We start from the raw sequence: 22,509 nt of genomic DNA on the forward strand, positions 1-22,509 counted from the left end.
TATTCAACAGCAAACGAGTTCAGTATTGGATCTTGCATTTGTGTCACATACTTTGTCAACTGAACTAACAGTAGAGGATGGGATATCCGATCATATGCTTTTGAGACTGACACTGAACGTTGGTTGCAGAAATTATGGTTCTGAATCACGAGTTCCCGTCAAAGTTTATAACAGAGCTGATGATGTTGGTGTTATTGATTACCTGGAAGCATTATCGTACAACTTTTGTCTCGAAACATACGGTACAGTGGAAAATTTATGGCAAACTTTCAAAGAAGCGATTGCTTACTGTGAAGAAAAGTTTGTCCCTACAAAAATAAAACGTACAAAGCGCAGAACGCCGTGGATATCACGCAACATTATTCACAAGAAAAGAAAAATAAAGCGCATGCGCAAAAACAAAAGCTACTCTGAAGAAGTCCGTAGATTAACCCTTGAGCTAAAACAGGAAATTAGCTCTGCGCGTAACAACTTCTTCGCAACAACACTCACAACTTTCATGACACAAGAACCAAGCAAATTTTGGCGTTATCTGTCCAAGACTGAAAACGGTGTTGCGCAGTTGGAAATCGATGGTGTAATTCACGACGATGCTTCCACTATCGCAAAAGTGTTCAACGAATATTTTCAGTCCGTCTTCACTCGTACTTTGGGACCTCCGGAACACGTCGACCACTAGTCCACGATTCAACAATGGCGCCAGTAGAATTTTCAGAGCATGGAATTCTAAACCTTCTCTTGCAAATGGACGTAAAAAGTCACCAGGACCCGACAAAATTTTCAAATATGTTTCTTAGACGCTACGCAGAGCAAGTGACCCCTTTCATTCATGAAATTTTCACAGCATCCCTTAAAACTGCTAACGTTCCAGCGGAATGGCTATGTGCAAAGATCATTCCTATCCACAAAGGCGGAAGCAAACTACAGGTAAACAATTACAGACCTGTATCACTAACCAGTTGCTGTTGTAAGCACATGGAACACATTATTAACAAAGCAATTATGACTTACCTTGAAGAAAACAACTTGCTATACACTAAACAACATGGCTTCCGCAAGGGTCTTTCGACAACAACACAGCTTTTGGAAACCGTCCACGACTTTGCTGCAGTAATTAATTCGAGGCTACAGGTAGACGCTATATTCATAGACTTTTCAAAAGCGTTTGACAGGGTAACCCACTGGAAGTTAATAAGCAAGCTTAGGAACATTGGAATAGACGACAAAGTAGTATCTTGGATAAGCGCGTACCTTTATAACCGTACACAATTCACTAAAGTAAACAGTGCTGAATCAGAATGTTTGGAAGTTTTTTCGGGAGTGCCCCAAGGGTCTGTATTAGGTCCTATCTTATTCTTAATATACGTGAACGACATGCACCTTGAAGTTGAACCAGACGTCACACTAAGACTATTTGCAGATGACTGCGTCATATACAAAACAATACGAACAGAGGCAGATCAAGTTCAATTAAACTTATCTTTGCTCAGTATTGCCAAGTGGTGCAAAAAATGGGGAATGCAAATAAACGTAACTAAGACAGCGTGCATGTCAATAACACGAAAGAAAAAGCCACTACTGTTCACTTACAACCTTATGGGATCAAATGTTGCGCGGACAGAATCGTACAAATATTTAGGGGTGACGCTAATGAGTACATTGAAATGGGACACGCACATTAGTAATACATGTCAAAAAGCGTTCAAACAACTGGGCTTTCTGCGCAGGAAACTTGCAACAGCACCCCCGAGTGTTAAACTATCATGCTATAAATCTCTGGTACGCCCCATTCTCGAGTACGGCAGTGTAGTATGGGATCCCTACCAAGGGTACCTTATCAATAAGCTAGAGGCAATTCAAAACAAGGCGCTTCGTTTTATTTATTCCAGATACTCTAGGTATGATAGTGTGACGTTGCTGCGCAATCGCGCTGCGATACAGACACTTGAAACCCGCCGGCACGTTGCCTCTTTGAAATTGATGTACTTGTTATATCACGATAAGCTTGCTGTTAATAAGAACGACTACCTCAAAGAACCCTATCAGCGCTCTTCAAGGCTAAATCATACAAAGTGTATCAGACCATATATAACACGCTGTGATACTTACAATGTTCTTTCTTCCCGTCTACCATAGAAAAATGGAACGCTCTGCCACATGCTTGCATGAATGTTGAATCTTTGGAGGCGTTCACCGCTAAAATTGAGCAATATCTTTTTGTGTAACCCCTTGAAATTGCAAAATTTCTACATTTCTAAATTCACTCTTACACTGTAAGAATAGTGTGTGCATAGTGTGCACTGAGTTATGTAAAAATGAATCTCTGTTGTTCTTTTCGAACTATGTAGACAACGTTGTCGCATAAAACACTGTGCCGAAGTGCGTTAACTGTTCTTTTGTTATTCTGTTGCGAAATTGACCTATGTATTCATTGTTCACTCCTGTATGGGCCTGTTTAGGCTCACAGTATCCAATAAATAAATAAATAAATAAATAAATAAATTATCAGTATGCATGCAGCCCAAGCTTTTACGAAACTACCGACGCTATATGGATTACCGGATGAAGGCGTTTTTTTTTTTTTTTTATGAAAGCTCCATACTCGCTCAGTTTTTACTATGCTGCCTCTGCATCGCATTAATCAGTTCCTGTCGTCATCTTGTAAGAACTGAAGGTGCACCTGCATTCAGCTTCATGAATAGCAATAGATGCAAGGGTTGTGTTTGCGTAAATTGTTCTTGCAGATACAGCTTTCAACACCGATGTCTACATGCCTTCAGTGCCGAGGACCAGGTTGCGATGGCAGGTTTATGTGTTTCATTACCGCCTTAGCTGTATGCGTAGTCTTCGGTTCTAAATTGTTTAGATTTTATGTCTCAGTTTTATTTAAAAGCAGGCGACAAAGCATCTGCAGTCACTGCTTTATTTCAACCTACGGTGAGAAATATTTCGAAGGTTGTGGTCGCTGCTGTACACGAGCTTACCTCAGATCTCATAACTGTGGTATTCAAGTCATTTAAAAGTAAGCGCAACGCTCTTTGGTGAAAGTTCGTGAATATTTCTTTCAAAAAAAAGAAAAAAAACGCTGCGGAGTTCTAGGACCGTTTTGAGAATGGTTGTCTTACTATTCGAAAACTATTCGAAAAGTATTCAATTAGTATTCGTATTCGATTCGGTGTCATCACTATTCGATTCGTATTCGATTCGGTTCCAAAATTCACTATTCGCACACCCCTAATGTTTACTGTTATGACATCGTACATTAGACATCTACGCAAGCATCCGTAATGTAATAACCAGACACCAGATTTTAGGCAAATCCCTTTTTTTGTTCCTTGCCCTCCTATACCTCAATTTTATATATGAGCATGAATTAGAGGTTAAAGAATGGCTTTTATAGTGTTTTCATAGTGCCTATAAACGCCTATTTTTGGCCTTGGGCCTAAAATGCCTATCACTGCCTATAAATGCCTATTTTCGAAATGCGGCCTATATAAACACTATTTAGCCTCAAGTTTCGCTTTATAGTGCAGTTTGAGACCGTTATTCAAGTTAGCGGGCAACACTGACTGTTTGGATCTCTATGGGGTTCAACCTAGTCCTGTAGTTCAGCCAACTTCCGGAAAACAACCGCTAGTCGCAGTGAAATGGGACGTGCCGGCCAGTATACGCCGCCGTGCTGACATGGCGCAAGCGGTTGGCGAATGCTAAACCCCAGAGAGCAAAGGAAGAAAGAAAAAGGTGGTCTGCACGCTGTTGTTGTTTTGTTCGTAATTTACTTTTTTAGGTGTTCACCGACGGGGCAGAAATCGTCCCTACGGAATTCGACCCGGCCAATACGAGGCATCCCTCCATTCTGATCTTTTAGCGGTCTGGCATAAACAATAACATTTCTTGCTTTCCTGTTGTAGATATAGGTCGCGCACGTCTTTGTTTTGAAGTTATTTGCATTTTATGTAAAAATTATGTTGTGTTGCCCTAAAACATTGTTTTGTCTGCCTATTTTTGGCGCCTAAAGCGCGCGTTTTCTAATGCTTAAATATCCGGCTTCTAGTTATAACGCAACGATGTTATGGAATGCAGTATATTACATTATTGTTCCACGTGTACCCCCCTTCCTATTTTGCACTTGCTGTATTATCCTTCATTTGTTGTTATTTTTACAAGACGACGCCATATGCCGAAGCGGGCCACCAGACTGCTCCTGGTAAATCCGTCACTATGACAGCGCATTCTGCTAACACTGAAACCGGCAGAGGAGACGCGCTGCCGTCCGCGGAACCGTCGAATGACACTGGAGTCGGGGAACCTGAAAGGGTAAGGTTCATTAGTTTATTTCGTTAGGGCTTACTGGGGAAAACTATACGTGAAATAAAAACGTCAGCCCTAATGTGCAATCCTGTTCTCACGTCCAAAAAAATCTCATCAAGTTGTTTTAGGTATGCTACGTCCAGCGTAGTTATTTTTCCCACTCATTTCTATTGTATTGAGCGCAATATATGTGTCCTGTTGTTACGCCATTTCACGCCGCAACGCCAGATTGATATCATGAAGCACACTCCAGAACAGAACAGCAACTTTATTGTTTAAAAATCCGGCGAGTTATTTGAGAATTTGGGCGAATATTCCCGCCTAGGCGTCGGCCACGCGCCCTTGAGCTCTGGCTTCTTGCTCGGCCCGCTGAACGGCCCAGAGTTGGTCCTCGAGGACGAAGCTGAGCAGTGCAGTGTATCAGTGCGTTCGGTTCCAGGCTGCGTCCCCGTCTGTAACCCCACCTCCCTCATACTCCCATAACATGTGCTCTAGTGATGGCCTGGCCTCGCAAAACTTGCAACTTGACGAATAAAGCTCTTCTTGGTAACAGATATTCAAGATCACGGCATTTGGAAACGTTCTGGTCTGCAGCTGTCGCCACGTGACCGCCTGTTTCTTGTTCAGTTTTTGGTGTGGTGGCGGAAATTTGCACCTGGCCAGCGTGTAATGCTGTGTTATTTCTCTGAAACTCGTGGGGCGCTACTCCCACTCCTCGCCCGACGTCGCGGCCGGGGCGGTGGCGGTGTTGACGGTGGCGGCTCGGTCCGCAAGCCCTCGAGCCGCCCCGGTCGCCGTCTCGTTGCCGGCGAGCGAGGCGGTGTGGGCGGGCACCCATAAGGTGCAAACGTCCATATTCTCGGTTTTGCCCGCAAGTAGAATTCGTAAAGCCTCGGGGGATACGCAGCCGTTGGCGAAGTTGCGGAATGCCGTCTGGTAATCGCTGATGACCAATTCGGCCGCGGGTGGTGGCCTCCGCGACCGCGATAGCCACCTCCTCCGCCATCTCAACGTGCTCCGTGCGTACCGTGACGCTAGACTCGCAAGCGTTCTCGTAATCTATTACCGCCACTAATTTTAAAGACGATAGTCTTTCTTGGGGAACTTAAACGCAGAAATTTTGGTCTGTCTATCTGTCTGTCTACCTTTCTGTTTGTCTGTCGCCCGATTCAGCCACCTGGCCAAAGTTGAACCACTTGCTCACCGCCCACCCATCTTGAACTGGTACGCTGATCATACTTGTGAACGTTGTCGATCAAAAAGTAAATATTACGCATATCTGAGGCGCAACATCACTAGGTAAGTATTAGGTGGTGTGTTCCTTTAATAGAAAATACATAGATACGTAATTCTAAAGACCCTAGTTTCTTAAGCTGCGCTGAAAATGCGACGCGCCGACGAAAGCTCTCTGCCACGGAGGAAGGAAAGAACTTTCCTACTCCGTGCCATCTGCACAAGCTCGTTTCCCGACGTAGTGCCAGATGGCGCCCATATCTCACGCAGCGTAGAAATACTGCATATGCTACCTTTTAGGTAGCAGAGTTGCGCCTCTGTCTTCCAAACGCCGCTAGCAACCATGCGTTGCGGAAAAGCTGACGCTGGGGCCAATTTTTGTATTTCTCGATGGCGCCGCTGCAGCGAACTGGATTTACACTAGTCATTCACATTAAAGTAAATCACCGGTCTTCGACATGCCAAACATGTCCACTGGTGACGCGGTAGGCATGTCGCCTGCAAAAACGGAGTGAGTATTCGCGACATAGCCATGTTTGCTTGCCAGATCTATGCGCAACTCTGCTACCCAAAGGTAGCATATACAGTAACTCTAACGTAGCGCTCCTCAATCGTCTTTCGACGACATTTGCAGCGAAGCACGCAGATACGCGGCCAATTTTTTTTTAGTTTGATGTACTGCCCGGAAATCTCAAACAAACTGTGGCGTTCATGTTGCCTAAAACTGATAGTGAGCTCCATATTCAGCACGTGACGATCGTAGTCTGTACCGATCCAGATCTGAGGAAACTCTACAGCGAGAAAGGTAATCAGACGTTAAAGAAATGTTATATTAGCTTTCGTCCCGACATGGGAGACCTGAGCCCGGGCCATTAATCTGCCGGACAAACAATAAAGTTCTTCCATCCATTGTATTATTTCTGGTGGCAACGTAAACTTCAAAATTTATAAATGTTAACATTGCGGTGTTTCCGCCTCCGCAAAATAGTATTGTTTAATAAAAAAATCAAGCACTACATTGGTGCTTGCGCGTTTAAGTCTACCTTAAACGTAACGCGTGCTCCATAAGTAGTGTGACGGAACGATCGTATACATGCCTTGTATGCCTGACAGCCTCTCATGCGATTGTTTGAAGGTTCCCGTTTTCTTTATTTATCGCAGCAAACAAAGCCTTTACCAACGATGACGACAGAAGACGATGGGGAATCACCAACAAACGAGTCCACTCCCGTTCACATCGACACTAATGAGGTAATGCCGCGTTCGCTTTTTTTTTTTTCAGTTCAGTTTGAGAAAAGATTATTCGGTGCTTGGCACCTGCGTATTCAAACAGGCTGGTGGCAAGAAGGTCTTGCTCTGTACATCTTGAGGATCACCTCTCTTCCTAACTGTTTTCACAAGCACTGTTTTTGTTGGCCTTTGAGCGATACATGAAAGTGTATATTGTGTTGTGTTAGTTTAATGTGATGATTTTACCTAATGTTTTTTTTTTCTAAGCGCCGATTCGTGATGTTGCAGTGATATTTCACGGGTCTCGTTCGTTTTCAATGACAGAATATCCAAGACCAGGTCAGCTGGGATATTTCACAAAAGCTCACGGCAAGAATTCGCTGAAACCATTTCGATGCATTTCCACAAGCATATCACTTGGTGTCCAGAATGAATTTTTTGCGTGACGGTTCATGACACATAGCAGTTGGACCGGTGACTGAGACCCATTCAAGCCGTTTCCGTCATTGACGTAGCCAAAAATTGGGGGGTGTTGATTCCTCTTCCTCCGAAATTTTTCGTTTTGAATGTGTATATATACACGCGCACGTACTAGTGAAGAAGAAGCGGCCGGGCTATTGAAGGCACTGACAACCAATTTCTAGGGCATCAATTTTCTTTAGCGCAACGGAAAGCTAACTGGTCAGAGTTTCTAGCCACGGAATGGTAACGTGGAAAATGCCGTGAAACATTTTTAATCGGAATTTTTCTATGTGCGCCGAATATGAAGACTTATACACACTTGACAACACATGCTGCAAACAATGAGCGCAAAAGCTGTTCGTGTTCGAGCGTGGTGGTTTACTGCGCATGCGGGCACTCTGCGCGCATGCGGCGCGGCTCTACATGGGCCACTGGCAGCCGCGAAGGCAGCGCCGCTTCTCACCGTGCAACTCCTTTTACCTCGTAGGCAACACAGAACAGAGCGGAAATAGATAATAATATACATACTCTAACTTTGAGGACCAATTACGGCGCGCATGACAGCATCAGACTACGTGCAGCAAAGTGACCGACTTCATAATCGAGCTTCAGGGCTCTTCCGCTAGGCTGCGCGACATGCCAGTTTTTGTCACAGTCAATGATCACAGTCAATGATCACGTCAATGATCACGGAGACCATACGGTCTTAATACAGGGCCAAAAAATACCGAGGGTAAGCGAGTACAAGTACCTCGGAGTATGGGTAAATGAGGGGGATAGATATATGGAGGTACAAGAGAAAGCATCGGTAGCAAAGGGAAAGAGGAATGCTGCAATTATGAAGCACAGAGCTTTATGGGGATACAATAGGTACGAGGTGCTTCGAGGGCTGTGGAAGGGTGTGATGGTTCCGGGGCTTACATTTGGGAACTCAGTGATGTGCATGAAGTCAGAGGTGCAATCAGGAATGAATGTAAACCAAAGGACGGTGGGCCGCCTCGCGTTGGGCGCTCACGGGAAGACGACAAATGAGGCTGTAAAGGGTGATATGGGTGGACAGGCTTTGAAGTGAGGGAAGCTCAGAGCAAAACGAGATTCGAAGAGAGGCTGAGGAAAATGAAGAAAAGTGGATGGGCAGAGAAGGTTTTCAGGTATTTGTATAGAAAAAGCGTTGACACGCAGTGGAGAAAAAGAACTAGGAGGCTCACCAGTAAATATACGGCTAGCAGCGCGGGCGATATGGCAACAAGGAGCATTAAGCGGGAGGTCAGAGAGGCGGAGAGGACTTATTGGATGACAGCGATGGAAAAGAAGCCGGCTCTGAGTAACTACCGAAAAGGAAAAAACGAAATAAGGAGGGAAAGGTTTTATGATAATTCAAGGGGAAGCGCTTTACTCGCTTTACTGTTTGAAGCAAGGTCGGGCTGCCTTAGAACGCGTAGTTATAAAGCGAGATTCAGTAACGAAGAAGAACAATGTACATGCTGCGGGGGAACTAAGGAAACGATGGAACATGTACTGATTGAATGTGGCGATATTCACCCAGGTATACGTGTGGGCACGAGTCTACATGAAGCCTTGGGTTTTAGGGAAAACAATGGAAAGCTGAACACGCCCGCGATAGAAATAAGTAAGAGACGGTTAGAGTATTGGTGGCAGAAAAGTAGAGATAATGTACAAAAATAAATAATTGGGGGAAAAAAAGGGTCATTCTGCCTTAAGAGGCAGAGAGATGGACCGTGAATTTATATTTTTTGGTATAACATAGATTTAATCAATGTAGATAAGGCATTAGGACAACATGACACAAGTTTTTTTTTCTCCTTCGAGCCTGGTGGCAGACATGTCACCGCCCCGTTATAAAAGGGACGCTCATAGCATCCATCCATCCATGTTACTTTTAAGCACGATTTAAATATATAAATTCTACTCACAACGCGAAAAGGACGCTGGAATCTGTCATTATATTTCACGGTCTTTTCATTTCTACCAGGATGTAATCACACGTTCTGCCCAGTTGTCGGTCCCTTTAAAGACGAAACTTTATTGGGCGAAGTTGTGCCCAGGAAACGAAAAGAAAGTCAAAGTACAAGCATACACGCTGTACTCTGATAGCGCCGATCACAGTCGTCGACCACTGGTAATATGATCAATGGCGGAACGCGTCGTCTTTTATACATCAGTGATCGAACCTTCCAGAGTTATCGCTAGTGCTCGCGTGTAAGCTCTCGAATAAACTTGACCAATCGCGTCCTGCGCATAATCTTTACGGAAAAATCTGCAGCAATCGCGAAGCTTCGTGAACATGCTTGTGGAAGCACCTAGGCGCGAAGTAGACGAGGATGAAGAACGCAGTATACAGGACGGGCGTGTTCTTCGTCCTATTCTGCATCGCGCCTGGGTGTCTCCATAAGTATGTAGGACCAACTAGCTCAAACCAAACATGGCTGCGCGGCCCGCGCCGATCGGTGCTAAAACAGTTTTTATGGGTGAAATCCGGCCACATCAAAATAAAGAAACAAGGGCGCCTGTCAGTACAAACGAACACACGAATATACATAAAGTATGGTTGAGCCCTCTCCCCTTCCTCCCGAAACAAACGCATGACAGCTCCACTACTGTGAAACCTGAGGAAGCGCGTAGCACGGGCACCCAGTGATTCCCGTTCGTAGAGTTCCCACTGCTCCGTTTACCAAAGCGTCGATGACGCCAATGTTTGAGGTAAGCATTGCACGAGTAGAACCTTGTTAGGGAGACTCACAAACTCGGTGTGCGCCATGTGCGCTACCTGTTGCTGCACTTTATCGAATTCCTGCTTGTTACGGCATTTGAGATATGCGTCGTCCGCAGCGAGCTCCGTCAGATTGTCTCCCCCATCAGATGTAGCGACGCAGCGCCGGGGAAGCGTAGGAGGAGGGGCATTCGCTAGCTCGGCGAGGCAGTGGCGCCCTCTCTTGCATGGGCCTGGAGTGAGCCGCAGGTTTCCGAAACGTTTTTAGCGATTTTTAATTAGGTATTCCGATTACTTCTCCGTTATATATGTTAATTATGTTATCTTAGACCTCGTTCGTTGATTTTAATCCGGTTTTGAGCATCGCTAGCTTTGTTATGGCTTGTATAGAGCGCTTTACCGTTAGCGTGACCACGCCATATGCATGGATGGACGATAAGCCGGGCCCCTAAAGCGCTCCGCACTTGAAAAAAATTGCTGGCTATACGCCTCTGGTTGCCGTGCTGTCCAGTTAATGCCGCATGGCTGGTTGACGCGGGCGGGTTTCCACATCCGCAGAGTGTGTACGGCTTCAATACTGAAGAAGTGCCTCCCTGTATGCCTACAACACGATGATAAAAACGCCAGCACTACCGTAAACCTTGTGGCCAATTTCAATGGTTTGCCCTCACGTGAAACAGACATTTTTTTACTTGCTTCGCTGGCACTTGAATTGAATAGTAAACACCGGCACCGCTAAAGAAACGCTGCCGGAGCAAAGGAACGACGCCCCGCAGTAGATTTTCGGCATCGTTGCAGGCACCTTTCAGTAAAGCCGAATGCCTGCGTCACTCATTTCCATGCATGCATCCGGCATGGAGTCCGCCATCGCTGAATGCGCATTTCAGCGGTTAGCTTGCAAACGGTCGTGGCCTGTAGTTGTTAGAGGATGACCTACTTTTGAACGCAAAATTCTTGAGTCGCGCGTATTCTCCCTGGGGCACCATTTCTAAAACTGCATCTTGACGTACCCGAACAATCAATTGTTGTCGCCCCATTACTAGCTCGTAAATACTTCCCGGTACATACAACAGACCCATGCTTCTGCCGAACTTGTTACTTACTGCTGTAAGTATTTGAATTGAACAAGCTGTTTTCGCTCACTTCCGCGGCTTCGATCATGCTTCCTACATGGACTTTGTCATTAGTAGTAGTTAGCATAACGATGTAACTTGGCAGAGCAAAGGGGATAGATGGAAGCTACTAAATACACAGAAAAAGTGTCAGGGCAGGGCATATTTTAAGGCAACGTCTATCCTATGTCGCTGTCTTTTCGGCGTTCTTCGAAAGTAAGCTTTCTCGCAACGCTTTTTTTTTAAGGCGAAAGCCTTAAGTCTCTTCTTGAGCGGCCCCTTGAGCAAAACACAGAATGCGAATCGAGTTGTACAAAAGCCCACGTGACTTATGTCAGTGATGACATCACGTTCTGACGTCACAGATTGCCAAAATTTGTGACTCCATCACGACGTCATCGCATGACGTCACGCTATGTCGTCATCACATAGCCTCGTCGCTTGGTCAAAGGTGGGCCGATACCGGAGGCAGCGCAACACCACGTGTAGTGAAGAAAGTTTCATTGCAGGGGAAACAATGCAATAGACTGAGAACGTCGAGGTAATTTACCGTCTCGAAATAAGTATGGTCACCGATTGTGTAACTTAATGCACTATTAAGGGTGCAGCAGGTTCTCTCCTTCAAGCGTTACAGAGAGAATCTTACCTAAAAATGCAAGAAGAAAAAAAAAGCACCCAGACATGCGATTTACTCAACTGTGGCCTATAGGAGTACTTTGCTTCAGTCAAAGCCGGCAGCGGAGTTTTCTTGTGGTTTTGTAGCGTTAGCTACACTGGCCTAGCCGAGCCAGTTTCACGCGCCTCCTCAAGAGCCGTGCTTCGCATGCGCAAGGATCAGTGATGTCACAGTGCTGGCGCACCGGAGCCGGCACCTCCCGCACGCTCCGCCGCCGCCGCGCGCGACTCGCCGCCGCCGGTCTGCGCTTTCCAGAGGAGTGACGTCGTAGCCGTGGCAGACGTATTGGTGCCGGTGCGCGCGCAGCTATTCGCCTTCGCTGTGCAGTCGCCGTCTGACACTGCGCTGGAGCCGCTCGATAGCGCCTCTGACTGGCGTTTGCCAGTGTGGTATAGCTATGGAGATGGAGAGCGCAAATGCTGCTCAACGGCACAGAAGAGCGGAGAAGCTTAACTCATCGGATCCCGAAGTAGTTGCCTGGCAAAATAAATATACATGTGCTACATAATACGTATACCGTATGTGTATCATTGGAGCAGCAGTAAGCATGATAATCAAGCTAATTCTAGACAATCAGGAAAGCTAAGAAAAATCAGCTGAACCTTTGCTAACGCTACGTTATCCTGGCATAGCCGAGCTAAGCCACTGCAACATTTTTTTTATTACCAGGACGTAAATGGTAACTTTTCGCATCTTCCAGTCCGACTCGGAGGACAGAGAAAACATTGAGGAGGAGGAAGAGGTTTCAGCTTCGCCATCCTTCGTGCCCTCAACGAACACTGTTCGGACATCAAATGCGCCGACTGCAGCAGCAGCAAAACCTAAAGTGAACGCTTCGGCATCGACAAAACTTGCCAGCGTCACCGCTTGGCCTTCGGTAAGACATCGATCAGTGCTCATATCTTCGTACAACTTACAGTTACACGCAGCAGCCTAAACAGGAGCTCAAAAAAAAAACACACCACTTCCACCTAAACCACTCGCTCTTTCGCGGTGTCCTGGTTTTCGTGGTCTTTTCGCACTGTTTCCCCGTAAATTATGTACCTTTTACCACAAGCTTGTACCTTGTTGTAAAGTAAAGAGAAGGAACCCTCGCACTGATATGGCCTATAAAAACCAGAGGCTGCAGTGTGCTAACACTCAAAGAGGAAGATTCACATGTAAACTTTGCCTCACGACCACTCGTAGTCGGAGTCTTTGCTATGCATCTGGTCTTAGTGACGAGTCCTCTTGTCTGGGTCTGTTTACGTGCTTGATGTGGCTGACCAGTGTTGGCTGCAGTGTAGGGCGCAGCTATTCCGATAGAGCAGTCAGCTCTACCAGCTGTCAGGTGTAAGAAAGAGGTGGTGGGACCACCGAAGCAGTTGACATAAGTCCCTTGTTTTCTTAAACGTGTTGTGACTTCAACCTCTTTCTGGACTCCGCTGAATACGAGACGGAACTGTTCTTCATCTGCAGAGGTGACTGCTCACCGGTAATGACAACTGTCGAATTTTGTGATGAGAATTAGCTTGAGAAATCACGCTTAGGTTTAGTGCTTGCGGATAGCCGCTGAGTATTCATGATTCCAAACGTAAAAGAACAAGAACCATTGAGAAGTGATTACCGCCCGCGCAGCATGATGATCTCAGTCTAGATGCAGATCTTTAGTGAACACAGAGGTAATAGAGCCAGTGGAACTCTTTGTTTCGTAGACATCAAGGCATGAAGTGAATCTCTGCCAATCGGCTCTACTGTAGTAACAGCACATCACGAATCACTTTAAATGACATTAGCTATTGTCGTCCTTGCGGGGACCTTGTGATGGAAGTATTTACTTAACGCAGACATACACAGGCTAATTGGAACATACACTTCTTAGACATTCCCGGCGCCTAACTGGGAAAGGAGCAGGGAAGAGGTTGGAGCATTTCGAAAAACTTTAGGGCAGCAAAGAACAGTTGAACGAAGAGTATGTTTTGCTTGTAGCGTTTTCTTTTGTTAAACTATTTTATTCTTCTGTAAATTCAAGTGCCTTATACGGGTAACTAAATGATTTTTTATCATGAACAGCTTACCGCAGGAATAATCAAAGGAATATATACGCACCAAATATTAGGTGAACGCTTTCAGTCGTTATTAAAGGGTCACCTTAATGACGGTTTTATCTCAATAAAGGCGGTCAGGGGTTCACTTTGCTTGTGCCGTATCCTGGAGTGAAATTATAACTTTCACCTTTTCCAGTCGTATGCGGACGACGACTATGCCACCGAGAAAGAGGAAGACGAGTCTACCTCACCATCATTCATGGCGTCGTCAGACAGTGCTCTGACATCACAAGCCACAAATGTAGATGAGACAGAAATTCAAGAGAACGTTTCGACATCAACAGAACCTGCCACGGTCACCGCTTCACACTTGGTGGGAGGAGTTTACTTATATCACCTTACGCATCAGTACAAGCTGCTGCATAAATGGAGGCATAAAGTGTACTAGGCTCATTCTCCTTGCTACATCGTGGTCTGAGCGCATAGCATCCAAGAAGTACGCCAGACGAAGGCTGCCAGAACAAGAACCCTTTATTAGAGGCGGCTATCGTTTTTATAGCCACCGTGAAATCATATCATGTATGTACAATCAGCTGCGACTCGGTGCACGCATAAACAAACGCTATCTTTATACAGTAAGCAGCCATGCGCGCGCACGTAACGCGCAATCTACTTTGCAGCAGCCCTTCCTTCTTAAGGTGGATACCGCTGCACTGGTTTCTTAGCTCGCGTCGAACGCCGTAGCGCAGGCGCAGCTGATTCTTCGGTGTATGAGGCTTCATTAGGCTTGACTTGAGTTTGAGGTGATGACCCGGCAACTGTTTCGCTTGTTGCAGCCGCGGAGCTGTCCCTCAGACGAACCTGGTCCATGTGGCGCTCAAGTAGCCCGGCTGATGTCTCGATGGTCATCATACGGGCGCCGTTCAGTTGTTTGATTGTGCCAGGTAGCCACCTCTCCCCATCTCCGAAGTTCCGGGCCCAAACTGCGTCGCCTGGACCAAATCTGCATGGCGTGTCTTCCTGCGAAAATAAAGGAAAAGACAACGGCGGAGGAAGACACATGTCTAAACGAGATCGAATCTGGTAGTTCAGAAGCCTCTGCGAAGGTGACTTGTCGTCTTGCGGTGTTCTTCGATAGTTGAAGAGAAGCCTGGTCAGTCTTGTAGACAGGCTACCATGCGGAAGCTTCTTGAGGCCGTCTTTGATTGTACGTACGGCCCTTTCTGCGAGCCCGTTCGACTGTGGGTGGTATGGTGCAGTTCGAAGGTGTTTCACGTTGTTTCCGGACAAGAACTTAGCGAACGTCTCCGATGTAAACTGCGTTCCGTTGTCCGTAACAATCGTCCTAGGAATGCCAAAGCGACTGAACATCTCACGCAAGGACGTGACGGTAGATTCAGCTGTGGCATGTTGCATAGGCACTGCCTCAATCCATTTGGAATGCGAGTCCACTGCCACTAATATCATGGTACCGTTCACTGGACCAGCAAAATCGAGGTGAACGCGGGACCAGTTTTCTTGAGTTGGCGGCCAGTTCATCGGTGTCTTCGCTGGAGGCAACGGCCTTGCTTGCACGCATATATGGCAATTCTTACTCAAGTGTTCGATTTCTTGGTCTAGTCCCGGCCACCACACATTTGTTCGCGCGACCGCTTTCATAGCCGATGCTCCCTGATGCGTCTCGTGCAGCATTTGAAGCGTCCTCTCGCGCGCAGCCTCAGGAATGACTATTCTATGGCCCCAGAAGATGAGGTCATGCGCAACCGTCAACTCAAGTTTTCTTGCCACGTACGCTTTCAAGCATGGTTCCACGTGTTTTCCTTGCGGCCAACCCTTTAGTATAAACGACTTGACTGTTCGCAATACCTTATCGGCTTCTGTCAATCGGCGAAGCTCGTGTGACGTCACAAGTGTGTCGTCAAGTTGCCGCAATGAGTGCACGTAATCAGGTATTTCTTCGGCGACATCGTCAGGGGTCGTGAGAGGAAGTCTGCTGAGGGCGTCGGCGTTTTGGTTGTCTCCTCCGGGCTTGTATTCTATCCGGTATTGGTAGGCTCCCAAAAGCAAAGACCAGCGCTGGATGCGAGCAGCTGCCATGACAGGTGTAGGGCGGTCTTCGCGGAACAAGCCAACCAGCGGCTTATGATCGGTTACCAGAATGAAAGGCCGCCCCAGCAGGTAATCACGGAACTTGGTTACTCCGAAAACCAATGCCAAGGCCTCGCGCTCGAGCTGCGAATAATTCCGTTCCGCCTGGGTCAGTGTTCGCGAACGGAATCCTACCGGCTTGTCGACGCCGTCAACACGATGGGAAAGAACAGCTCCTATGCCATGCGGAGAGGCGTCACACTCGAGCCGCAACGGCTGGGTTGGGTCAAAGTGCATGAGCATTTTGGCATGCCGGAGGGCTTCCTTAGATTGTTCAAATGCATGTTGCTGACTTGAAGTCCACTTCCACCGGCAATCCTTCTTCAGAAGGTCGTATAATGGAGCAAGCGTTGTTGCCATGCACGGGAGGAACTTGCTGTAATAAGTGAGCAGACCAATGTAAGAACGTAGTTCACTCACGTTCCTTGGACTTGGTGCTTTCATCACAGCTTCCATGTTCTTCTCCAGTGGATGAAGTCCGTCACTTGTGATTTTGTGTCCCAGATACGATACTTCCGTCTTTCTGAAGGAACATTTATCCTTCCGTATTTTTACGCCACATTCACGGAAGCGCTGGAGCACAGCTTTGAGATTGCTTCCGCTGTCTGCTTTCCCTTCTGCCACCAGGACGTCGTCTAAATATGCTTGTACGCCACTTAGACCACCAAGCAAATTTTCCATAGTGCGCTGAAAGATAGCCGGTGCGGACGACACCCCAAAAGGTAAGCGGTTGAAGCAAAACAAGCCTTTGTGGGTACTGATGGTGGTCAACTTCTTTGACTCGTCATCCAATGGAATCTGGTTGTAGGCGTCCCGTAAGTCTAAGGTGCTATAGACGTCTCCCTTGTGCAGTGCTGCAAAAATGTCATCGATGACTGGAAGCGGATAGTGTTCAGTGACGCATGCTGCATTTACGGTGACCTTGTAGTCGCCGCAGATCCTGACAGATCCGTCTTTCTTCAGCACCGGCACAATTGGCGTAGCCCATTCAGAGTGAGCGACAGGAGAAAGCACGCCAGACTTCACTAGCCTTTCCAGCTCTTCCGTAACCTTGTCTCGCAATGCATACGACAGAGGTCTCGCCTTGAAAAATTTTGGAACTGCTTCTCCTTTCACGTAGAGGTGAACAGGCGGAACCTTGAACAGGCCCAGTTCTTGCTCAAAGACGTCTTCATACTCAGACAAAATTGCTTCCAACTCTTTGTCATCTCGTCTGCTGGCACTGCTCAGGCTTAGAACAGGAGCACCCAGGTTGTTCAGGGCTCGAATAAGGTCGCGACCACATAAACAAGGCCCTGAATGACGAACTACGGTCATGGAGGCAGTCAGTGTCTTGCCCTCGTAGGAAATTGGCAGCGTGAGCTTACCAACGATAGGCAGCGGTCCCAGGTAGCAGGACAACTTCAAGTCTGTCTTCTTGATTTTGGGCCACTGTTCGCGGTGCCTGTTGTACACGTCCCAGGGTATTACGCATACCGGCGACCCGGTGTCAATTTCCATAATTAGGTCAACGCCTCCGCAGCGAAACTTACGTCGTACAGGACAGATGATTTCGTTGTCCGGCACCGACGCTTGACTTTCGCTGATTGTGAACAGCTGAGCAGTACACGCCTCGTTTGCTTCGGGGCTTCCGGTTAACGCAAAAGTGCTCTGTCTCCTGGCACTTGCCCTGCACGCTACGGATATATGCCCCTTTTTACCGCACTTGAAGCACTTGGCATTTTTGTACGGGCAAGCTTGATCCGAGTGGGTTTTGTTTCCACACCTTCCGCACTCTTTGCTTTCTTGCTTGCTTGCGCATCGTATTGGCCGCCTGTCAGCCAACCTATGTAGTTCTGGTTCAGTCTTCACGTCGACGTTCTTCATAAGCCTGATGCCTTGACCCGCCGCCTCTGATGCGAGCACCATGCTCTCGGCTTCCTTCAAGGTCAATCCTGAACGACAAAGTAGTGCTTTCTGTAGCTCTGTGCTTCGGATTCCGCATACAATCTTGTCCCGCAGCATTCGGTCCAACATGTCGCCAAAGTTGCACTTGTCGGCAAGTCGACGGAGCTCGACGATAAACTGCTGGGCAGATTCGTCTTCATTTTGGACACGAGTGAAAAATCTGAAGCTCTCTGCAATTTCGTTCGGCTGGGGATCATAGAAGCTTTGCAAAATTTCCACCGCTTCCTTGTAGGTGAGCTGGTTTACCTTACGAGGAGCGCACCGCCCACTGAGGACGTCAATGGACCGTGATCCGAGAGCCGAGACAAGAAGCGCTCTCTTCTGTGCGTCTTCCGTGATGTTGTTCCCTTCGAAGTAGGACTCGATGCGAATGACGTACGACGTCCACTTGTCCTTGCCATCGTCAAATGGTGGTACTTGGTACGCCATTGCAGAAGCAGCGAAGCCCTTGGTCTTACGTGGGTGGGTTTCTCGTCGCCATTGCTACATCGTGGTCTGAGCGCATAGCATCCAAGAAGTACGCCAGACGAAGGCTGCCAGAACAAGAACCCTTTATTAGAGGCGGCTATCGTTTTTATAGCCACCGTGAAATCATATCATGTATGTACAATCAGCTGCGACTCGGTGCACGCATAAACAAACGCTATCTTTATACAGTAAGCAGCCATGCGCGCGCACGTAACGCGCAATCTACTTTGCAGCACTCCTAAAGGGCTGTCTTGTTCGTGCTCAGATGTCGCCACAGGTGTTGCATCTTAACGGGAGTTTTGTGTATAACCATATATTCTTCGGCGACACACCAATGCATTTTATGTTGCTAGTGTGAAGAGCTATTGCCATCTATCCTGCTACGGCGAACACAATATATACCATATCCTCGACAGATGGCGCTACCAGTCCGCTGAAATGAAACTCACGTTCCCATTGGTGTCACAGAAGCCCACACCATATTTGTATTTATTAAAAACAAAATAATCACATTATATAAACCCGTAGCATTAAACCAAACGGACTACAGAAGGTTGCACTTAACGCGAAAGTTCAGTAGAAATAAGCTGGAGGTTATCCTGTAAAAACTGTATGCTCTAGATTGGTACTCTACATCATATAGTATACCTTATTTATAGTTTTCACATTGCTACAGTGTAAGTGGCGAACACTTCGTTGCGAGCAAGAAAATTTTGAGCAAATCTTTAACAGGGGAGAACCGCACCAGTTTACTGCAGGTCACCTGCTGGCAGGCATTACATGCGGTCAATAATTATATGTTTATTTACAGGACATTATATGCACCAGTGCCGATTTAAACAGGAAAAGGCAGTACCTGTATCTCCACCACTGGCACCTCTAATGCATGCCGCCCGTAGGTCGGCAAACTAACTCATGAGTCGACTCAATCAGACACGCTAGGACTCAGATCTAGCCGTGAGTCGGAGGCTGAGTGATTCCGTGTGAGTAATATTTTGGTGAGCTTGAGGCCGAGTGAGTCCGGTTTAAAAAACTTTCCGTGAGACTGAGTCTGAGTGAGGACTAAGTGCAGAATATATTTCTTGAGTGAGTCTGAGTGAGCTCCACTTTTTAACCGCGCAGCACTTCAGGGGCCCGGCTTGTCATCCATCCACAGTCTCATGTCGCATGCTCACGGAGTGTTCAATACAGGCCCAAAGCAAGTCAAACAATGCACAAAACCAGTGCAAAATGAACAAGACCTAAAATAATGTAAAGTGCAGAAATAACCAAGAAATAATTGCAATCATTTACCTAAAATCGCAAAAAATGCTTCTGAATCATCCGGCTGAGACCAGAGCCGCGCAAGAGAGGGCGACACCGCCTAGGCTATCTCGCGATTTTCAAGAGAATCACTGCGTTGCCCGTGCTACGCACTTCCGCAGGTTTCAAGGTAGTGGTGCTGCATTAAGCGCAGGACTTAGAACTACACCAAGACGTCCACAAGAACTACACTAACCGCAGAATTTTCTTGCCGACCTATGGTTCTATCTATTCGTCCTATCTACTAGTCGTCTCACTCAGAATGACGCATACTCAAATCGAGTCATTTGTTCTAGTCTGAGTGAGTCCGGGTGAGTAAAGTTTTGGTCAGTTTGAGTGCGAGTGAGTCCGGTTGAGAAAAATGTCAGCAAGTCTGAGTCCGAGTGCGCCCTAGCTAAGCGTAAAATATGTTTATTGAGTTATTCTGAGTGAGCTCTACTTTTTTTTCCGGCCTATGATGCCGCCATTTATTTAACTACTCAGCACTGTGCACACATGGCGTGAGAGGGAAACTGTTTCTTCCGACACTTTTATACCTGCCCTCTAGAGTTTAAAACTGAAGGCAAAACCAGTTGCCCGTTGTAGCTTGTCTTTGGCGCTGAGAGGGGAACACTACGCGTTGGTGAAGTGTGACACGCCATTGGATATATTGGTACAACCACCAATCACGCACACAGCACGGGCTTAGGGGCTGAAGGGGTAATTAAATGACAACCCTTCCCCCGCGTAAAGTTTTCTGCAAGCCGTGAGTGTAAATGTAACAAATAAATTAGAACACCCGCTTTACTAGATTTGAACAATCTGAGGGGTGATGTTCACATTCCTCTATCAACAGGCGTCTTCAATCGAAATGACGGAGCACGCGACACTGAAATACAGCGTTGTGGAGACTTCAAGGCCTCCAGCCGCTGAAACGAGCACCGAATCGGCATCCGTGAAACCTACTGATGGGCCCGGATCATTTCTGGTAAACAGCTGCTTTATTTTATAGCCAATATAGAAGATGCTTTTACCTTTATCGCCTTGGCTGTCCGCCGCGGTGGTGTAGCAGTCACGGTGCTCGGCTGCTGACCCGAAGGTCGCGGGTTCCATCCCGGCCGCGGTGGTCCCATTTCGATGGAGGCGAAATGCTAGAGGCCCGTGCACTGTTCGATGTCAGTGGACGTTAAGGAATACCAGGTGGTCGAAATCTTCGCAGCCCTCCACTACGGCGTCAGATAACATTGCCAAGTGTCAGCTAACCTTGCCATATCTCATATATAGGTAATTTATGAAGGGGATTTAGCGCCAGTATTTCAACAAGATATCGATACCGATCTTCAAAATGACTGAACTCTGGACACCGATTCTGAAATTTAGAGTTCTTGTTTCCCGGTTATGTATCAACGCATGGTGACCGCAGGGGGCGCCTCACCCCACAAAACATGCTTTAGGCCAGTCATGGCTGTGTAGCTTACGAACATACTTATTCAGAACGCAAAAAACAAATATGGGACGAAGACAGCCATGTGCTGGCCGGGCCGCTAGCATGAGGTCCGCGGGCCGCGTGCTTGAGACCTAACCAGTTGATTCTAACATCAGCTTCAAGTAAAGACACCATGAGTAGCTTATTAGTGCCTTTAACACTTTTTCGTATTTTCTTAATTGGTGATAAACTCGCAAACAGCGCGGAAGTTACAGTGGCTGAAGTGGCGCTGTCATGCAAACCATTAATTGAAAAATCCGATACAGTAAATGATCAGCTATGTCTCAATATGTCCATTACTGACAGTAGTTTCCTTTACTTGTAACTCGATTCTTAGCAAGGTAGGCATCATCACATCTTTACTTCCGTTAAATAATATCTGCTAGGTGTTTCTTTAACAGGCGTCTTCAACTGAGACCACAGAGCAGACTGCTGCGAATCACAGTACACTGGGGACGTCGGAGTCTCGAACCACCGATATGCGTCTCGCATCTACGGAGGTTGCGAACGTAACTGAAATCATCCCGGTAATTATCCTTTGCATCTATATACCAACCTCGCACCGCGTACTAGACATTTAAGCCGTATTCAGATCATCCGAACAGCCTGCCCAATTATGTGATCTAATCACATTTTCTAGGATAGATTTTCCAATGTGTGTGCGCGTGCGTGTGTGCGTGTGCGTGTGTGTGTGTGTGTGTGTGTGTGTGTGTGTGTGTGTGTGTGTGTGTGTGTGTGTGTGTGTGTGTGTGTGTGTGTGTGTGTGTGTGTGTGTGTGTGTGTGTGTGTGTGTGTGTGGAAAATGTAACATCGTAATAACAGAATTATATTGAAGTTGCTCAAAAAGCAGTTACCTAGAGGTCGCTACTCGTGCTCCCTGTGAGGTCTTAGAAATGTAGCGTTGTTTTTCCTTTCTTTTTTTGTGAATCTATGAATGCCTATGAATACATTGCATGCAAGTTAGTTATTAATGCATACCCTTGCAACATAATTCACTCGCCGACCACGCTTGTTTTTTCAATTCACTCGCCGACCATGCTTGAACAATTTCTACACTTTGGCAATCAGGCATGTCCTGTGCATACAGGCGCTATATGTTCGTTAACAATGCCATCTATTTTCTCTTCATTTTCTAATCTATCCGTTTTGTCCATCACAGGAGCGTTTACTCATTCGTTATTTTCTTTCTTTCTTTTTTTTTTGTGCGTGTGCTAGCGCCTATACGCTCGCAATGAATGATCTGAGAAATTGCACAAGTCCCTGTTCCCATACATTGAGTTGGACTTGCTCGAGGTGGCGGACGCAGCCTTATATACAAGTGGATGCCCGCGAGTTGGTACCACAATTCGTGCCAATCGGCGAATTGTTGCAGCTTATACCGAATATTGAATTTCGCA

The 22,509-nt window shown here is 46.7% G+C and overlaps 1 protein-coding gene across 1 annotated transcript in view; it reads right to left on the reverse strand.

Annotated features, from left to right (window-relative positions):
• Window positions 1-18,306, reverse strand: part of LOC119385744 (uncharacterized) — a 36,518-nt gene extending 18,212 nt beyond the window's left edge. Inside the window, exons 1-3 of the mRNA XM_049414086.1 lie at window positions 17,756-18,306; window positions 16,066-17,374; window positions 14,644-14,802 (exon numbers count right to left, since the gene is read on the reverse strand). Coding sequence (XP_049270043.1) covers window positions 14,644-14,802; window positions 16,066-17,374; window positions 17,756-18,306 — 2,019 coding nt within the window. The remainder of the gene's footprint in view (window positions 1-14,643; window positions 14,803-16,065; window positions 17,375-17,755) is intronic.
• Window positions 18,307-22,509: the final 4,203 nt, after the last annotated feature.

Source organism: Rhipicephalus sanguineus, chromosome 3 (genome assembly GCF_013339695.2).
Source record: "Rhipicephalus sanguineus isolate Rsan-2018 chromosome 3, BIME_Rsan_1.4, whole genome shotgun sequence".
Classification (NCBI taxonomy): Eukaryota; Metazoa; Arthropoda; class Arachnida; order Ixodida; family Ixodidae; genus Rhipicephalus; species Rhipicephalus sanguineus.